Source organism: Lontra canadensis, unplaced genomic scaffold (assembly GCF_010015895.1).
Source record: "Lontra canadensis isolate GAN:19392208 unplaced genomic scaffold, GSC_riverotter_1.0 scaffold15, whole genome shotgun sequence".
Lineage (NCBI taxonomy): Eukaryota > Metazoa > Chordata > Mammalia > Carnivora > Mustelidae > Lontra > Lontra canadensis.
In genome coordinates this window covers 20,359,456-20,377,853 of record NW_022631009.1, presented here as the reverse complement: position 1 = coordinate 20,377,853, position 18,398 = coordinate 20,359,456, and the positions used below count along the sequence as shown (strand labels likewise).

General features: G+C 36.4%; 1 protein-coding gene across 6 annotated transcripts in view; it reads left to right on the top strand.

Moving 5' to 3' along the window:
- Positions 1–18,398, top strand: part of VPS13B (vacuolar protein sorting 13 homolog B) — a 746,538-nt gene that overhangs the window by 466,974 nt on the left and 261,166 nt on the right. For all 6 annotated transcript variants that reach the window (XR_004382801.1, XM_032858607.1, XM_032858609.1 and 3 more), the window contains exons 31-33: positions 3,827–4,030; positions 16,718–16,844; positions 18,215–18,358. Coding sequence is in view for 5 of the 6 variants with exons in the window: in XM_032858607.1 (XP_032714498.1) it covers positions 3,827–4,030; positions 16,718–16,844; positions 18,215–18,358 (475 nt within the window). In the remaining variant the exon portion in view is untranslated. The remainder of the gene's footprint in view (positions 1–3,826; positions 4,031–16,717; positions 16,845–18,214; positions 18,359–18,398) is intronic.

The following is an 18,398-nucleotide window of genomic DNA, read 5'->3' as shown; positions in this document are numbered from 1 at the left end:
TCAGCGGTTCTCTGGGTTCTCCTTGTATTTAGGTGTGTATAGTTCTGTGCAGTTTTATCACATGTAGATTCTTGTAACCACTATTGCAATCAAGATCCTGAACTGCTCTATCACCAAGAGGCTCCCCAGGAGGGCTGTTTTTAATTCACACTTTGACCACGTATGTAGCCCGCTGTGGCCCCGGCTTTATATATAGGGTCTGCGATTAAGTTGATTCATCGTCTTGGGTGGGCCTTGAGCTTTCTCTCCCACACAGTTATCAGAGCAGAAAATCAGTGTCTGCAGGATTCAGCAGAAAACCTAAGAGCAAAAGCTGGCTTTGGCAGGTGCTTATTTATTAGTTTTCCTGGTTTCACTTTGGGAGGGGTTGGTGGGGTCGGCGGGGCACTGGGGGGGGGTACTTTGAAGTTTCTGTTCTCTGGTGCTGCCTCTAAGATGTGTTTAAAAAGGTAACTTTCAATTTTTGTCAAGCATTCTAGTTGTTTCAATCAGAAGGTACATTCAGGGTTTCTGATATGCCGTATTTTAGAAGCAGGTGACCCTGGAAATACTAAACCTTTATCGTTTTCATTATGGTTTTTCATAATTAGAAGAGTGGCCTTTGTTTGATTCTTGGTGCCTGTGCATCTATGATTAGTTGGTGATTAGATATCTTATTCATTCAGAACCATTTAAGAGTCTATTCAGAAATGGTCGTTAAATTTATAATAGACCTACTTATGAATAACTTCTAGTCATATATTTTATTTATCTCTGTATTTAGTTATTGAAATAACTAAAGCACAGAGAAGTTAAATAATGTCTTCATGCTCATGATCATTGGAAATAGTCTGAGGGTAAAGTTCACGTGAATCTTTCACTTACCCTGTTTTTCTACAACTCAGATTTAAATGGTTTTACAATTAGCTTTTAAGTTGGACTTATATACCCAAATATAAATTTCACTGAACTTTCAAATCAGGTTAAAATGGCAGATATATTCTCTCCTTTTGTATGAAATTAAATAAAATCTCCAACCCTGATACTTAAAAAGTTTGGAATTTTATTTTTTTTAATATTTTATTTATTTATTTGACAGAGCAGGAGAGCACAAGTAGGGGGAGCAGCAGAGGGAGAGGGAGAAGCAGGCTCCCAGCTGAGGAGGGAGCCCCATGTGGGACTCCATCCCTGGACCCTGGGGTCATGACCTGAGCCAAAGGCAGCTGCTTAACCAACTAAGCCATCAGGTGCCTCCAAAGTTTGGAATTTTAAAATTAGAATACTTAGAAGTATCTGACTGTTGCTCATGATACAAAACTATTTGCATAGGGAAGAAGAACCTGTGGGAAGTCATGTTCTCCAGGGGTAGATGGAGAAATATAGCTCAATTTACTAAGAAAAAAAATGTGGGATATTCCAAGCCTACATGGAAAACTTTGATATGAAACTCAGTGTTTTGTGGTTTTAATCTTGTAATTATACAACATCCATGTGCCAAGGGAAATAGACTGATGTTAATGCTGGGCTGAGTTACTTTGTCTTTTAATATAGCACTGACTGTATCTCATAACATACTTTTTCTTCAAGGATTCTTAAAGTATTTTAGTTCACCTTAAAAATATGTTTAGGGAATTTATTTAAAGTGTAGAAGGCATTGGCTAGTTTAAAATAAGGAAATGTAACTTTTGTGTGGGGATTAATAATCTAAGAAATAGGCTATGCCACTAACTGCCCAAGATGTTTACTGTATATCTGAATTCATGTGCATCTGAATCAAAAGTTTGCTGTTTAAAAGCTGTTTTCTTACGGCTATGGACATATAGGTTCTCCATTTGAGATTTGTCAAGATTTGTGTCTGTTCAAATCAGTGAACTGAAACAGCATTTACTGATAGCTTGATAGGAGAGTTAGTTCTTGACTTCAAGAAATGTATGATATATTGGGAAAAACTGACATGTCATTGTGATGTTATTGTGCTTTTAGTATAGAGAAACCCCAGGAGCGCAGATTTGAGAGAGATGAGTTTGGAGAAAGGTTGGTTGGGAAAGGCTTCATAGAAAGTGAAGTCTGAGGTGGGCCTTTAAGCAGAATTATACCAATTCTAAGGTAAAACGAGAACATTGTACCAAAATGGGGTTATTCTAAATGTTATGCCCTCCCATCTCTACCCCCATGCTTTCTTTTTTCTTTACTTTCATCAGGACAAATTGAAAAGGTTCATATCCCATTTTATGGGCTATATTTCTAATGTAATTATTTGCTTCAAGTAAAATTTTAGGCTATTTTTCTTTGCATCCCCATTCCTAGATTGCAATTCTTCTAAGTTAGAAAAGAGAAGGAAAACAACAACAACAAGTTGAGCTCTTAACTTTAGAAATGAGAATTCATCCCATTTCTTTCTCTGGCTTCTACTATGGTTTCTAGACTAATGCCTGTTTGTTACCCTGTTCTCTGTTATAATTCTCTCTGATATCACCCTACCTGAACTGCCTGCTCGTTCAGTTCCAGTTCTTTCCCAGCCCCTTTCTTCACTTGAATTCATTAGCCTCAGCCCGTACCTTGTCTGGCGCAATAGAACCTCGCCTGGCCCAACAGATGCTATTTCCATTCCTCAGCAGCTGGCCTAGACACCTGCCATCTTGAGTCGCTGCAGTTATCCACCTTCCATCAGTATTTGACCAGCCTTCGGGGACATGGTCTGACCCACACTGCTTAACTTAGCCACAGCACAGTCTTAATTGGATCCTTACCTGTTTCTGTAGTTTTCAGAACAGGACCCATGCTTCCTTCTCCCCACCCCACCCCCATCAATTAATTTCTTTAGTGTTCAGTTGATGTAATTAATTTAATTGTATTTTTTCAAATAGCTGCAGGTTTTTTTTTTTTTTAGTACTTGTACTAGTGAAGTTATTTTTAATCTCTGTATCGTTGTGTTCATTGAAACCTTCATAGGGACCTAATATTATTTTCCTTTTGATGACTCACTTTAAAACATTTGTGAACCAACAAAACTAAATGTTCCCAAACTCATGCAAATATAGGTTTATCTAGCCTCCAAATCCTGAACCCAGTTCTTTTCTTCCTACTGTATTTCTTTGCTATTTTCATTCTAAAACCCTCACAAAAAAATGTAATAATTTACTTCCTCTAATTTAGCTTTATGCCACTGATGATTTTATTTCTTTGTTTAGCATTGGGTCCAGTAAAGTCAAAGTTTCAACTCTGTATGGGCCAATAATCCTCACTGTGTGTCTCCATATGAAAACAGTGTAGTCTTCTCAACAGTTCAGTCTGTGTGGCAACTGGGTTGTATAAAGAATCAAGGGCAAGGGTTAGGGAAGTGTAGTAGATTGACAAAGTTCTATTCTCTTTCCTCAGGAGACATGAAAGGCCTGAAGAAGGTAGTTGATTAGCCTTGGAAAGAAGACTGGGTGTTGAGTTAGAAAGCCTGGGTCTAAGTTGTGGTTTTGTCACGGTAAACTACCTCAGTACCTTTGCCTAAATCTTTCAACCTCTCTGAATTATTTTCTCTTTAGTAAAAATGGTGATAAAAATAGAGCCTCCACAGCAGCTCAAGAACCGAAATCATGGATGTGAAAGTACTTAGAAAAACCGTACATTGCTAGGAACAATGTAAAAAATCATTGTAGGGTAGATTACTGTACATAAGTTTAGGGTACATTTTCAAGTCATCCTACTGGTTACTTCCTAAAACCTGCCTCAGAGATTTGATTAACCCAGTGAGTCCATCAGTAATCCAAAGGAAGAAAAAATGGTAATGATATTATGTTAGGAACAAAATAAACAGAATATTTTATGTGTTTACATTTTTTCATCACCTTTACAGGAGAGCTTCGAACTTGGGAATTCTTCGAGACCCTGGATCAGAAATTGAAGACAGACAATACCAAATAGACCTGCAGTCCATCAATATTGGTACTGCACAGTGGGATCAACTAAAACCAGAGAAGGAAAGTGGCACAGGAGGGGTGCTAACCGAGAGTGAAAGAAATTCTCAAAACCCAGCCCTTGAGTGGAATATGGCCAGCAGGTAGGAAATGATTAAGAAACATTCTACACTTTCTACTGTTTCATTGCCAGAAGAACGGTTGGTGATACAGTCTTCAGCATGCCCAACCTAAGTGTGGGGTACCACTTCTGCATTAATGATTTTGCTTGGAAATCTGGTCCTACCAACTGTTACACTGTACTTATTACAAATTTAAGGTTATATCAGCATTTTTTTTTTTTAAAGCTTGTTATTTGATGAAAGGTTACACTTCAGGCTAAGGATACATTCACATTTTCCCTTGAAATCCACTGTATTCAAGGTCAGATTATTTTTTCTAAGTCTCTCCTTTCTGTTTATGATGATAAGAGGAGAAAAGTAACAAAAGCTCTGGGTTGCTTTTATTTGTTTAGTCCACTTTAACTTGAAGCACCTATGTTTACAGAGAACATTTTTAAAGGAATTAGTCCTGAACGAGAGCAATACGATTTGTAGAGTTATTGCCCTCTCACCCAGGCTGCTCGTGGTTTCTCATCAGAGTTAGGTAGAACTGTTTGCTAGAACAAAGATACTAGGCATTGAAAATACTTTTGTAGGGGCTCCTGGGTGGCTCAGTTGGTTAAGCAACTACCTTCAGCTCAGGTCATAATCCTGGAGTCCTGGGATCGAGTCCCGCATCAGGCTCCCTGCTTGGCAGGGAGTCTGCTTCTCCCGCTGACCTCTCTCCTCTCATGCTCTCTCTCTCTCTCTCTCTCAAATAAATAAATAAAATCTTAAAAAAAAAAAAAAACTTTTGTATATTGTAAACCTGGAGGTCTTTATGATTTTAAAAATTAACTATTTTCTCATTTTTTAATTTATTTTTTTGCTTGTAAAATTTACTAACATCTGTTGCTTATACCATGCTGATTTATTTGATTGAATTTCTTTAAAACATTGTTTATATATAGACTTTGTTGAATCCTTTTGCAATGCTGATTGCTTTGGGGTTCTGTCCTTTTACCACCAAAACTGTATTTATCTATGTCGTGACATTAATAATAGCAACAACTTTAATAATGGATTATATAATACTTATCACTTTACCGAACTTATTTAAATTAATTTTTGTAGTAATGATATTAGATGAGAACTATTTTCCCTAATTCCACATGAGGAAACTGAGGCCTAACCAAGATAAATAATGTGCCTAAAACCAAATCCCAAGTAGTAGTGTGGGCTCTATATGAGCTTCTTCTTATACAGCTACCCTCATTCTTTTCTGATTTCCCTGTGGCTCTGTTCATAATGAGCTTCTTTCAGCTTCCTGAAAATAAGGTTTGTCACTTGCTATTAGACCTTGATACATGATCTCTGCCTGGAGAGTTCCCCCCTCCCCTCTTTCTCTTGCCTAACTCCCATCATTCATCAAGCCTCAGGAAGCCTCATATTTTCCAGGAAGTCTTTGCCTGAGCCTCCACAAGAGCAGGTTAATACCTCTTCTCTGTGCTCTTAACATATCATTTGAATATTTAATTCTAATTATCTATATACTTTGTCTTGATCCTGAAGACAGATCTTCACCATCCTTGTCCATTGATTTATCCCTAGTACAGAGCACTTTCATAGTGTGAAACGTATTGTCAGCAGGGACATCTGGGTGGCTCAGTCAGTTAAGCATCCAACTCTTGGTTTCAGCTCAGGTCCTGATCTTTAGGTGGTGGGATCAAGCCCTGTGTTGGGCTCCGTGCTCAGCAGGGAGTCTGCTGGAGGTTCTCTCTCTCCCTCTCCCCCTCCACTCTCTCTCTCTCAAATAAAAAATATAAATGTATTATTACAGCCTTTCATTGATAAGTGATTGAACATGCTCCTGAATAGGGTGCAAATTTGAGTGAAAAATTTCCTGCGTTTCAGGAGAGGGATGCAGGCAACACTTCGAGCAGCTGGTCCTGCATGGAGGATCTGGTGCACACCTTACATGCACTATACCAGTCCTGATCTGTAAACATCACGTGGTAGGCATCAGGTCAAGTTCTAGCTTTCCTCTACTCCATTCAGTTTTCAGCTTACATAATTTATAGGTCATCTTTTTTTTTTTTTTTTCCTTTAAGATTTTATTTATTTACTTGAGAAAGAGAGAGAGAGGGCACACACACACAGAGGGAGAGTAAGAGGCAGAAGAGCAGAAAACCCCGTGCGGGGCTCTATCCCAGGATCATGACCTGAGCTGGAGGCAGACATTTAACTGACTGAGCCACCCATGAGCCCTTATATATTATCTTAAAAACTACATATTCTGTCAACAAAAAAGTTGGGCCTTATTTTCCTAGGAAACTTTATGGCCATCTAACCTTAACTCAGCTGTATCTGTCCTATTTATTCCTTTAATTCATTGAAATAAAGTTTGTGTTTCGGTGTGTTTTAATAACTGAGTTTGAAATTCACATTACACAAAATTAACCATTTGAAGTGGACAATTCACTGGTATTTTGTACATTCACAATATTGTGTAACTACCAACCCTATTTATAACCACCATCTCTGTCTCATTCTAAAATATTTTCTATAGCCTAAAGTAAAATCCCTTACCCATTAAGTACTTTCTTCTACATCATTCCCTTCTCTCCATGGTGCCTGGCAAATGGCAATCTGCACTCTATTTCCATGGATTTATCTATTCTAGATATTTCATATGAAAGGAATCATATAATAGGTGTTCTTTTGTGTCTGCCTTATTCACTTAACGCAATATTTTGGAGGTTTTTCCACATTGAAGCATGTGTCGATACTTCCTTTTTTTTTAAGATTTTATTTATTTCTTTGTCAGAGAGAGAGAGCGCAAGTAGGGGGAGCAGTAGGCACAGGGAGAAGCAGACTCCCCACTGAGCAGGGTGCCTGATGGGGGACTCGATCCCAGGACCCTGGGATCATGACCTGAGCCGAAGGCAGGCACTTAACCAACTTAGCCACCCAGGCGTCCCATCAACACTTCATTCTTAGTTACTGTTAGATAATATTCCACTGTAGGTAAATAATACCACAGTTTGTTGATCTGTTCGTCTGCTGATGGACATTTGAGCTGTTTCTGCTTCTTAGCCATTATGAATAATACTGCTGTGGATATTTATGTACAAGTTTCAGTACCTGTTTCAGTACCTGTTTTCAGGTATTAGGAATATATATCTAAGAATGGAATTTTATGGTCATATGTTAATTCTATATTTAACTTTTGAGGAGCTGCCAAACTCTTTTTCACAGCAACTGAACCATTTTACATTCCCACCAGCAATGCTCAAGGGTTCCAATCCCACCACATTCTCACCAACATTACTTTTTTTTTTTTTTTAAACTATAACCATCCTATTGGGTATGGTTTGAATTTGCATTTCCATAATGATTAATGATGTTGAGCCCTTCATGTGCTTTTTGGCCATTTGTATATCTTCTTTGGAAAAAATGTTTACTCAAGCCATTTGCCCATTTTTAAATTGAGTTGTTTTTTTGTTGATGATTTGTAAGAGTTCTTTATTTATTCTAAATGCTATATCCTTATCTGATATATAATTTATAAATGATCTTTTCTTGATAATGATCTTTGCACAGGTTTTTATAATTGATCTAAGAATCCATTGCTAGATCCAAGGTCATGAAGATTTATCCCTATGTTTTAATTTTTTTTATTTGCATATAGTTGACACACAATGTTGTACTAGTTTCAGATGTACAACATAGTGATTCAGCTTTTCTGTATGCTATGCTGTGCTCGCCAAAAATGTAATTACTATCTATCACCATACAGTACTGTTACAATATCCCTACATTACCTATGCTGTGCCTTTAATTGCTTTTGTTTCCCTTGCCTTAGGAGACCTATCTAGAAAAATGCTTCTGTGGCCAATATTGGAGATACTATTGCCTGTATTCTCTTCTAAGATTTTTATGGTTTTAGGTCTCACATTTAGGTCTTTTTTTTTTTAAGATTTTATTTATTTATTTGACAGACAGAGATCACAAGTAGGCAGAGAGAGAAGGGGAAGCAGGCTCCCCGCTAAGCAGAGAGCCCAATGCAGGGCTTGATCCCAGAACCCTGGGATCATGACCTGAGCCGAAGGTAACCCCTCTGAGCCACCCAGGCGCCCCTCACATTTAGGTCTTTAATCTGTTTTGAGTTTATTTTTGTATATGATGTCAGAAGGTAGTCCAGTGTCATTCTTCTGTTGTTCAGTTGTCTCTGTACTATTTATTGAAGAGACTACCTTTTCCCCACTGTATATTCTTGTCACCTTTGTCATAGATTGATTGACCATATAAGCATTGGTTTATTTCTGGGCTCTCTATTCTGCTCCATTAATCTGTTTGTCTGTTTTGTGCTGATAGTACGTACAGCTTTGTAGTGTATCTTGAAATCTGGAATTGTGAACCCTCCAGCTTTGTTCTTTTTTCTCAAGATGGCTTTGACTATTGAGGGTTTTTTTTGTGGTGCCATACAAATTTTATTATTATTTGTCCTAGTTCTGTGAAAAATCCCCGGGAACTTTCATAGGATTGCATTGAATCTGTATATTGCTTTGGGTAGTGTGGACATTTTAACAATATTAATTCTTCCAATCCATCAGCCTGGACTATCTTTTCATTTGTTATATCTTTAGTTTCTTTAATCAATGTTTGATAGTTTACAGAGTACAGATCTTCAACCTCTTTGGTTAATTTATTCCTAGGTATTTTCTTTTTAGTGACTTGTGTCTATGTTTTCTTCTGAGAGTTTTATGGGTTTAGTTCCTATAGATTGTGGGTCCATTTCGAGTGTTTGTGTGTATGTGTGTGTATGGTATGAGGTAAAAGTCCAACTTCCTTCTTCTGCATATGGATATACAATTGTCCCAGCACCATTTGTCCCAGCATAGAGACTGTTCATTTCACCATTGAGTGACCTTGGCATGCATATCAAAAATTAAGACTTGGACATCAGTTATATGCCATAGAATGTCTTTTACACAAAGAAAAAAAATGAAATAATTTCTGATATGTTCCTGTCCCTTGCAGAGCTCAGTGTCCAATCAAAGAATTAATAGTTAATTACCTATTAGAGTGTAGGGAGTAAAATGCTGTGGTAAACATAAGTATAGGATGTTTAGGATTACAGAATAGCCACATCAAAATCAGGATGAACACCTTCCGTGTACATAGGATATCGTAGGCTAATAAATATGACCGACACATTACACAAGAACTCTAAAATTGACATAGGTACAAAATAGAAAATTAAAGAAAGAAATGAATGATTAACTCTGTGAGTGGGTTTTCAGGGAATGTCTCACAGAGTATACAACTTCTGAATTTGTTTCCAAGGAGTCTGAGTGGCAGAAGTGAGGGGCATTTTGAACTAAGAGAGCAGTAGATCCAAAGGGTAGGAGTATGAAAATGTGGCATGTTTTACTCACTTCTGAACAGCCAGTACTTAATATTATGCTTGGCACATAATAGCTACTTAATAAAGAGCTGAGTGAATTAATGAAAGATTGAATGATACACGATTAAGGATAACCAGTAGATCAAGTAGCGGGATGTTTCTGAGAGATCCTGATTCAAATGAAGACAAGAGATTTTAGATCTGATGTAGCCTAGTAGTGCCAATTAATCTTGCTAGAAATATAAGCAGAACCTTAACATGATCCTATTTTTGCTTTTCAATAGGGATTACAGGTAAAATTCAAAAGATACCAAAAGATACTCCATGAAGAATAATTTGCTCCCTCTCTTGACCAATTTTAAATAATAGCCTTTATAATGGTTTTCATTCATTCCTGCTGCACACATTACTCAGCTTTTGTCTTTAATCAAAACGTGTTTCTGTGTTGGGGGAGAAGGGCGTAGGGAAGTTAAGCATAAAAATGATCACATTTTAAAATTTGTAGATCTTTTCCTTCTAAAACCTCAATTTTGCAGTTGAGAGAATACATTAGGATTCGGTCAGGGCAGCAGAACCACTGTAAGTGTTCTAGCCTAAGGGGTTTATTTAGGAATATGGCCTTGCTAAATTGTGGAAGAAGCTGTGAAGTAAGGATCTAAAGGGGACTGTGGATCAAAGACATGTCACAGGCCCGCCCAGCCACTGGAGGGACCACCAGAGTTTGGGAGTGAAGTCCTTGGGAGGCTGTCGCCTCTGTGGAGGGGTTGAGCCTGCATAGTCAGCAGGGTCAGTGGTCAGGAAAAAGAGCTGGTCACAGAACCGAGAAGAAGGAAAGCAAGCTGGAATCTGCCGGCACCACTGAGTCGGAATTTTGCTCTTTTACAAAGCATGACTTTGAGAAAATATTGGCCAGTATTTAGTTCCCTCATACCTCTAGATCTCATGCAGTTTTCTCTCTCAACTCTGGACCATTCTTAGCAAATTGTTACAGAACAAGAGTGATAAGTGATAAGAAACCAAGTTTCAGGAGGTTCCATGCCTTGTGCAGTGTCACTTAAAAGTAGAGCTAAGTATAAACCCTGATTTGCTTCCTCTCATTCAACTCCTTTTCTTATACTTGGTGTTCTGACACCTTTCACTTAGACTAAAGTTCATTGTTAGTGAATCGCTTTTGTTTCTTTTTCTCTTAGCAGCCATTTTTACTATGTCTAAGTGTATTTTATAGCCTGAGGAAATGAAGTACTGAGAACTAAAATAAACTGTACCAGTGTCCACGATATGCAGGTTACACACCTCATCACTGTTGCCCTTTTACATGGTGATTGGCGCTTGGATGTAATGTGAGGGGGAGGAGGCTGTGGTTTTTCTTCCATACATATCAGCTAAGGGTGTCCTTGGCAAACTGAATAGGTGGCATATAGATAAAAGAACAGATCTGTCTTGGCCAGTCTTCTTCTTTGTTTCTTAGCACAGTTACTGACAGTAGGTACTCAAAAAAACAGAACATATTTAAACAGAATATAATCATCACAGTAGTGTATCATAAAATTTTAAAACCCTCTATAATGTCAATTAATTTGTAGTTCTTACAGTCCCTAACATCATACTTGTTAGATGGATGGTTGAATAGATAAATCGATAGAAAGATAATAATGCCCTGATTGATTCAAAGCCTTAAATAGCTAGGTTGCCTTCCTTCAACATTTTGTTTTTAAGTGAAGGATCCAAAGAAGCTTATGTCAACATTTACTTAAAAATATATGTACAAGACATAACTTCTACATATTATGCAGAATTATTCTGTGAGTACTGCACTTGGAACATTAATACATGTTGTTAAAGCTTTAAAAATGAAATAAAATAACATAAATCCCCTGTCTGTTTTTCCCTTAGTAGATTCCCGTTGTTATGCTCAGTTTCTAATGTCCTTTTCTGTGAGAAACATTTAGCAGTCCCCTGATTTATCCCTCCTCCGTGAAATTTTATTTTGAAGTTTTTCCTTGAAAAAAGAGCTATCAAGTAGAATTAGATGCAGGCAATCCAGACTATAGATATAAACAACTGGAAACTATGACCAGAGCTGTTAACAATTGAATATCTCTGTAAAATTGAATTAGGTTGATATTTCAATATAGCTATACCCTTAAGACCTTCTTTTAGAGACTGAAATGAATATAATACTTGTGATCTCCATCACAAATATATTAACCATAGTTTTTGATTTGTTTGTTTGGGGTAGTTTTTGTTTATTTCTCCTTGTTTTGTTTAGAGAATGAGAATATTTTAACATTATTGAATTTTGCCAAAATAAATTTGTACTAGCATTTTATTTGAATATACCTTTAAAATTATCTTCATTTCAGGTTGTAGTTCTTGTAGCATTATTCATAGATACTTTGTGTCTTTACAAGGTAATTGGATCCCCTACTGGAGGTTTCCCCACCTGCCTGTTTTTTACTTGTCATTTTTCTTATCCTACCTTATGATTCTTTCTAGTTATTTTTTTATGCTAAACTGAGCTGCACACATTCATCTTTGCAGCACCTAGCAGAGGGCCTGGCTCAACAGTGGACACTCAGTCCATGTTCTCAAAATTTCACACAATGATAAATGTCATGAGAGTAATGTGGCAATATTATGGGATAAAGGTCCCTGGGAAATGTCTTTTTTTTTTTTTAATAGTTTATTCCTTTTTTATTGCTGAGTACTATTCCATGATGTGGATGTACTCTAGTGTGGGGTGTTTTTTTGTTATCTTAGTCACCATACAGTACTTTATTAGTTTTTGATGTAGCATTCCATGATTCCTGGGAAATTTCTTTACATTAGGCCTAGTCTAATACCTAATGGCAAGAATGACCTACCCATGCAAATACTCCTGGAGTGTTTGTGTCAAGAGTGTACTGGCAGAGCAGAGATCTTTGAGTAGAAATCAGTTTTGCACACTTAAGACTATGGCTGGCTGGGAGGAAAAGAATAATAACGAAAATTTAGGGTTGGGAAGGGACTAAATTATGAAGGGCCTTATATATCAAAGAGAGTTTGGATTTTATTTTAACTGCATTAGATCACTGGATAGTGTTTCATTTGGAGGAAAAAAAAAAAAAAACCAAAACACCAAAATAGGTTTAAACTCTTAATTATATATTTGATTTTTAAATTCTAAACAATTCATATTATCTTCAGGAACCTTCTATCTAGGTAGCTGGCTGGCTTAGTTAAGTGTGTGACTCTTGATCTTGGGTTTGTGAGTTTGAGCCCCACATTGGGTATAGAGATTGCTTAAACAAATAAACTTTATAAATAAAATATTCCTTATCTAAAACTAAGAAGAATCTCTACAAATAAGTACAGTTAATAAAATTATAACAGCTTTCCAAATAGTAGACTGTTTATAATAAATGGCTGTGAATATTACTGTTTTTTATATTGAGGAATAACCACTACAAGGGGTTTACCAGAACAAGACTTAAATAAGTATCTTCTGATCACGTATCTTCTATGTGAAGCTCGGCTGTAAAGCCATACCAAGAAAGTCTTCATGTTCAATAAAAACTGTCTGATGCACACACAGACCATCTAGCACTTTTTATTCTTTTTAGTGGAATATTTTGGAAACCTTAGTACCGTTTTTCCTATTTATATATGGTCTTTCATAATACGCAGTTTTTGAAATAGGATTCTTAAACTGCTTTAATATTTCCCATAGTGTCATTCCAAAATCTATGGAAGATGGGCAGAAGAACTGAGCATTATTTTGCTGAGCCCAGGAAAAATGACCACAGCCTTCCTAAACATGTATTTTCACGAGTACGGGTGGCACGTACCTATGCCTTCTTGCATACTAACAATTTCAGAGAACAATACTTTTCCTTATTTACCATCTGTTATTCTCAGAGATTAACTGAATAGTTTTTGTTAACATAGATCATTACTTTCCTGTTACTTGTTTAGCACTTTATGATTGTCAATTTTTTTTATCCTCACACAGGATTTTATAAATTTCTGTGGGTTTAAGATTCATTTTTTAAAATTTTATTTATTTATTTGTCAGAAAGAGAGAGAGCACAAGCAGGGGGAGCAGGAAAGGGAGAAGCAGGCTTCCGCTGAGCAAGGTGCCTAATGTGGGACTGGATCCCAGGACTCTGGGTCCAGAGCCTGAGCCAAAGGCAAACGTTTTAACTGATTGAGCCACCCAGGTGTCCCAATTTCTGTGTGTTTAATCTTCTGTGTTAGCTGACAGGTACAAATAACTGTTCCATTTCCGTGTTTCTATGGACAGTATAGAAATACATTAAGTCACTTTCCTGGTATACCAGAGAAATATTTCTTCCACAACTCTCCTAACGTCCTATATCTTAGCATACTATAGATCATCTGTTCTCTATAGCTGGTTTTACTATCTTTCATTCATCATAGGTGATAGCTCTTTGACTAAGAGATACCTGATTGTGAATTTTATTGTATTTATCTGAACTGGCACTCATTATACTTCTGGAATCCATGGGCTCTTACATTTCATCAGTTCTGGAGAATTCACAGCCATTAACTCTCTGATACTGTTCCTTTTCCTTACTTTCTATTCTCTCTTTTTGGAATACAAATTAAATATGTTGGATCTGCCCCTCCATGTCTCTTAACTTTTCTTTTAAACTTTCCATTTTAAAATTTACTTTAGCACATTCCTGGAATTTTCTCGAATGTATATTCTAGTTTATTATTGATTTTTTTTCTTGAGCTGTATGTAAAATGCAATTTACCCATGTATTATGTATTTTATTTTAGTGAGTCTGTTTTTCATTTCTGGAAAATTTAAAATTTTAAGTCCTATTCTCTTATCTAGTAAAACATGGTGATTTTTTTTTGAGTATCTATTTCTTTTGAAGTATTTCAATCTATAAAAACCTTTAATGATTTAAAAAACGTATATGATTACCTCAAAGACTTACAAGAAATAACACAAAAGAAAATGTTATGTACCAGAAAATTATAATTTTAGAGGACTATTGACTTAGATTAAAAAAAAAAATTTATTTCTGGGGCGCCTGGGTGGCTCAGTGGGTTAAGCCGCTGCCTTCGGCTCGGGTCATGATCTCAGAGTCCTGGGATCGAGCCCCGCATCGGGCTCTCTGCTCAGCGGGGGGCCTGCTTCCTCCTCTCTCTCTGCCCGCTTGTGATCTCTGTCAAATAAATAAATAAAAAAATCTTTAAAAAAAAAAAAAATTTATTTCTAAGGCCATAGGTCTTTCATATGTTGTGTTACTGATTTAATTCATCACATAATGGGGGAAAATATGATATGTATAAATACTCTTTTTTTTTCCCATTGGGTGTTTTCGTTAATATTTGCTCTTATTTGGTTTCCTGCTGTCTTTTCCATTTTAAGGTATTTTTAATACATCATATATTTTAACATTCCCCTGTGAGAGCACATCAGATGTTACATGTTTCTCACAGTGACCATTTTATGGAACTTGAGCTATTAAGCTATAATTATGGTGTCTCTCAGGATCATAACCTTTCCTCTGTATTCACAAATTTTAATACTTCTTCCTGTTACCCTCTATTCACCAGATCTCTTAATTCTTTAAAATTGTCTTTCTTGAAATCCAATACTTATGTGTCACAGAACCAGATGATCCAATTTGCTTTTTTGGCAGACACCATGTAAAGCTTTGCCCATTGCAAATTTGAGCAAAAGATACTAGCACTTTCTACTTTCTAGACTACTCTGGTAGAAAAGGATGTAGAAAGACTTGAGTTCATCTGGGCTTTTTCACGAGATAATTTATGCCAGTTCTCTCATCTCAATTTATCACTATATAAGTGAATAGTGGGGACATATTCATAAGGAATAGTTGATGGTTCCAAGAAACTTTTGAGGTGCAGATTGCTCGTAAAACGTAGAACTATATTATTTCATAAAATGAAAACTTAGAATATGGATAGGGAGACTTGAAGAACTGTACTAGCACAAGGTTTAGTTTCTCAACAGTGTTTTCCAGTTTCATCTTCTACCATATATGCAGTACTTCCTTTGAAGTCATTAGCATTTAGCAATTTTGAATGTAAAGTGGAAATATTGTGCTAAGTAACAGATCAAAGATGAGAATGTATAAGGAAAAATTAAAATAGAGACCAAATGCTATTCTGTTGCCAGGTCCAACAATGGAAACTTTGTTCGCATTAGGTGGCCTTAGCATAGCCCCTGATCCTCATTTCCTTGTAGGTAATATGGGGCTGGTAATGAATTTTACTTCACCTACATAGTTATTGTGAAGAATCGTTCGATATCAAAGTCACGAAAGCTATTTCATGAACCATATGTGCAGTAATAATCCATGAGCTTAAAAAAGGAGGTCATTCAGAGATTAAGAGGAGATGCTTATGAACCTAATAGGTTCAGAAGATGGCAGTTGTCAACTAGGTCAGAAATAGGAAAAATAGGAAATTAAAAATCATCCTAAAATAGGAAGGTTATTATTGGTAATAAAAGATTAAACTGTTTATAAGAACAAAAGTAATTAAAAACCAAGTAATTTGTTGAAGGGATGTGACTAATATGAAATTAAGTACATCTGGATTTCTCATTAGTTTTATGCTATCTTTTATTAATCTGAAGTTACGAATTGAAGTATGAAACTATGACTATAAAATGTACAAATAAACACTCTCAAAATAATTAATTTTGTCATACTTGTTTGTAGTGAAGACTTACACAAATTTTTTTTATTTTTTTATTTTTTATTAACATATAATGTATTATTAGCCCCAGGGGTGCAGGTCTGTGAATCGCCAGGTTTACACACTTCACAGCACTCACCATAGCACATACCCTCCCCAATGTCCATAACCCCACCACCCTCTTCCTCCCCACCTCCCCCTGGCAACCCTCAGTTTGTTTTGTGAGATGAAGAGTCTCTTATGGTTTGTCTCCCTCCCGATCCCATCTTGTTTTATTTATTCTTTTCCTACCCCCAAACCCCCCACATTGCATCTCCCCTTCCTCATATCAGGGAGATCATATGATAGTTGTTTTTCTCCGATTGACTTATTTTGCTAAGCATAATACCCTCTAGTTCCATCCACATTGTCACAGATGGCAAGATTTCATTTCTTTTGATGGCTACATAGTATTCCATTGTATATATATACCACATCTTCTTTATCCATTCATCTGTTGATGGACATCTAGGTTCTTTCCATAATTTGGCTATAGAGGACATTGCTGCTATAAACATTTGAGTGCACGTGCCCCTTTGGAAGGACTTATATAAATTTAATGAAAAGAATCCTTGAGAAAAATGAAATCACTAATAATTTTTTACTTTATCTCTTAGCATACGGCGACATCAAGAAAGAAGAGCAATTCTGACTCCCATTTTAACAGATTTTTCTGTCCGAATTACTGGAGCACCTGCTATCATTTTCACCAAAATAATTTCTCCAGAAAATATGCACACTGAGGTGAGAACTTAATTTAGATTTCATTTTAGCCTATCTAATGGAATAGCTTCTCTTTGTATATTAGGGATTTTTTTAGCTTTATGCACAGTATGTCAAATTGCTTATTATTAATGTTATTATTGTCACCAAAGATTAATGAATACTTTTTAATACTGTTATTGCCTTTCAGGTAATTATTTAATCCTCATAACAATCGATTGACTTCTTCTCTCTTTTTATTATTTTTTTAAAGATTTATTTATTTTAGAGAGGGAAAGAGCACACGTGTGTGCAAGAGGAATAAAATAAGAATTCTAATTATAATAAGTAAATACAGGGAACTTGTTGTGAGGAGAAGGTTATTTAACCCAAAAAGCAAAAGGAATATTCATTTCCAACATACTATTCTTTAGAGCTGTGTTAAAATCTATCCTAAGCTGTGTAGTTTGCATTGGGACCCATCATAAGACTCCTTAAATCCATTCCCTTCGATGACACTAGTAAGAAGAAGGTTCTTTGGACATTTCCAAGCATTTGAACATTGTCCACATTCTCTTCCTGACAGGAGGCAGAAGTTCTGCTTATTAAGTGAAACTTGGGGTCTGGTTTTTTTCTTCTTTTTTCCCTCCCTGAATGGTTTTCCAGTGATGAATGTTGAAGTGACTCAGGTTACGCAGAACAGCATCAGTTAAACGTGGACGTCTACATGATGCAGCCAAGATTTTAGCAGCTCAAAGAAGAAGTGAAATTAATTAGTCTAGCTATCTTTGGCTTCAGCACTATTTTGTTATAAATCATTTGGAGTGTATACTTTGGAGAATACTCAAACCATACCACTTGTGATTGTCATTCCTTGCCTACAATTGGCCTGTTTACATCTGTCTGCCCAACAAGATTAGAATCTCCTCAAGAGCAGGTTGCCATTCAAAGCTAACCTTCCTCTTTGTGCTATCCCTAGCAGCTGAGTATACTGCATGTTACTTAGGAGATGCTCAGTAAATATTTGTTAGTTTGAATGAATGAACAGGATTATGCTAAAGAATTACATCATCACTTACATATGGGAATGATGTTAGTAGTTTGAGGTATAAAAAAGCCAAATGTATATGAAATGGTAAAAAAAAAAAAATTGTGTTTGTGTTGTTAATTTGTTTCCCTGCAACCAGTGCATGGACCTGCGCACAGCAGGACCTCATAAATGTTTATTAAATTAATCCATTAAACTATGTGGAGTGGCTGTGCTCTCCATTTCTGCTATTCTCATTAACATATGAACTTGAGTCCCGGGAGAATTCATCAACATGGTAAAGGTCACATAAGTAAGAATGATAAATTATCATCTAATGGGTATCATGTATCTTTATCTGTATTCAACTTTTTTGTTCCTTCAGGAGATTTTAGTGTGTGGCCATTCCTTGGAAGTGAATATAACCACAAACCTGGACTTCTTCCTAAGTGTGGCTCAAGTTCAACTCTTACATCAGTTAATAGTAGCAAATATGATTGGACTGGAACCATCAACCAAGGCCACAGAGGTAACTATTACCTGATTTTGATTAGTCTTACTGCATCTCT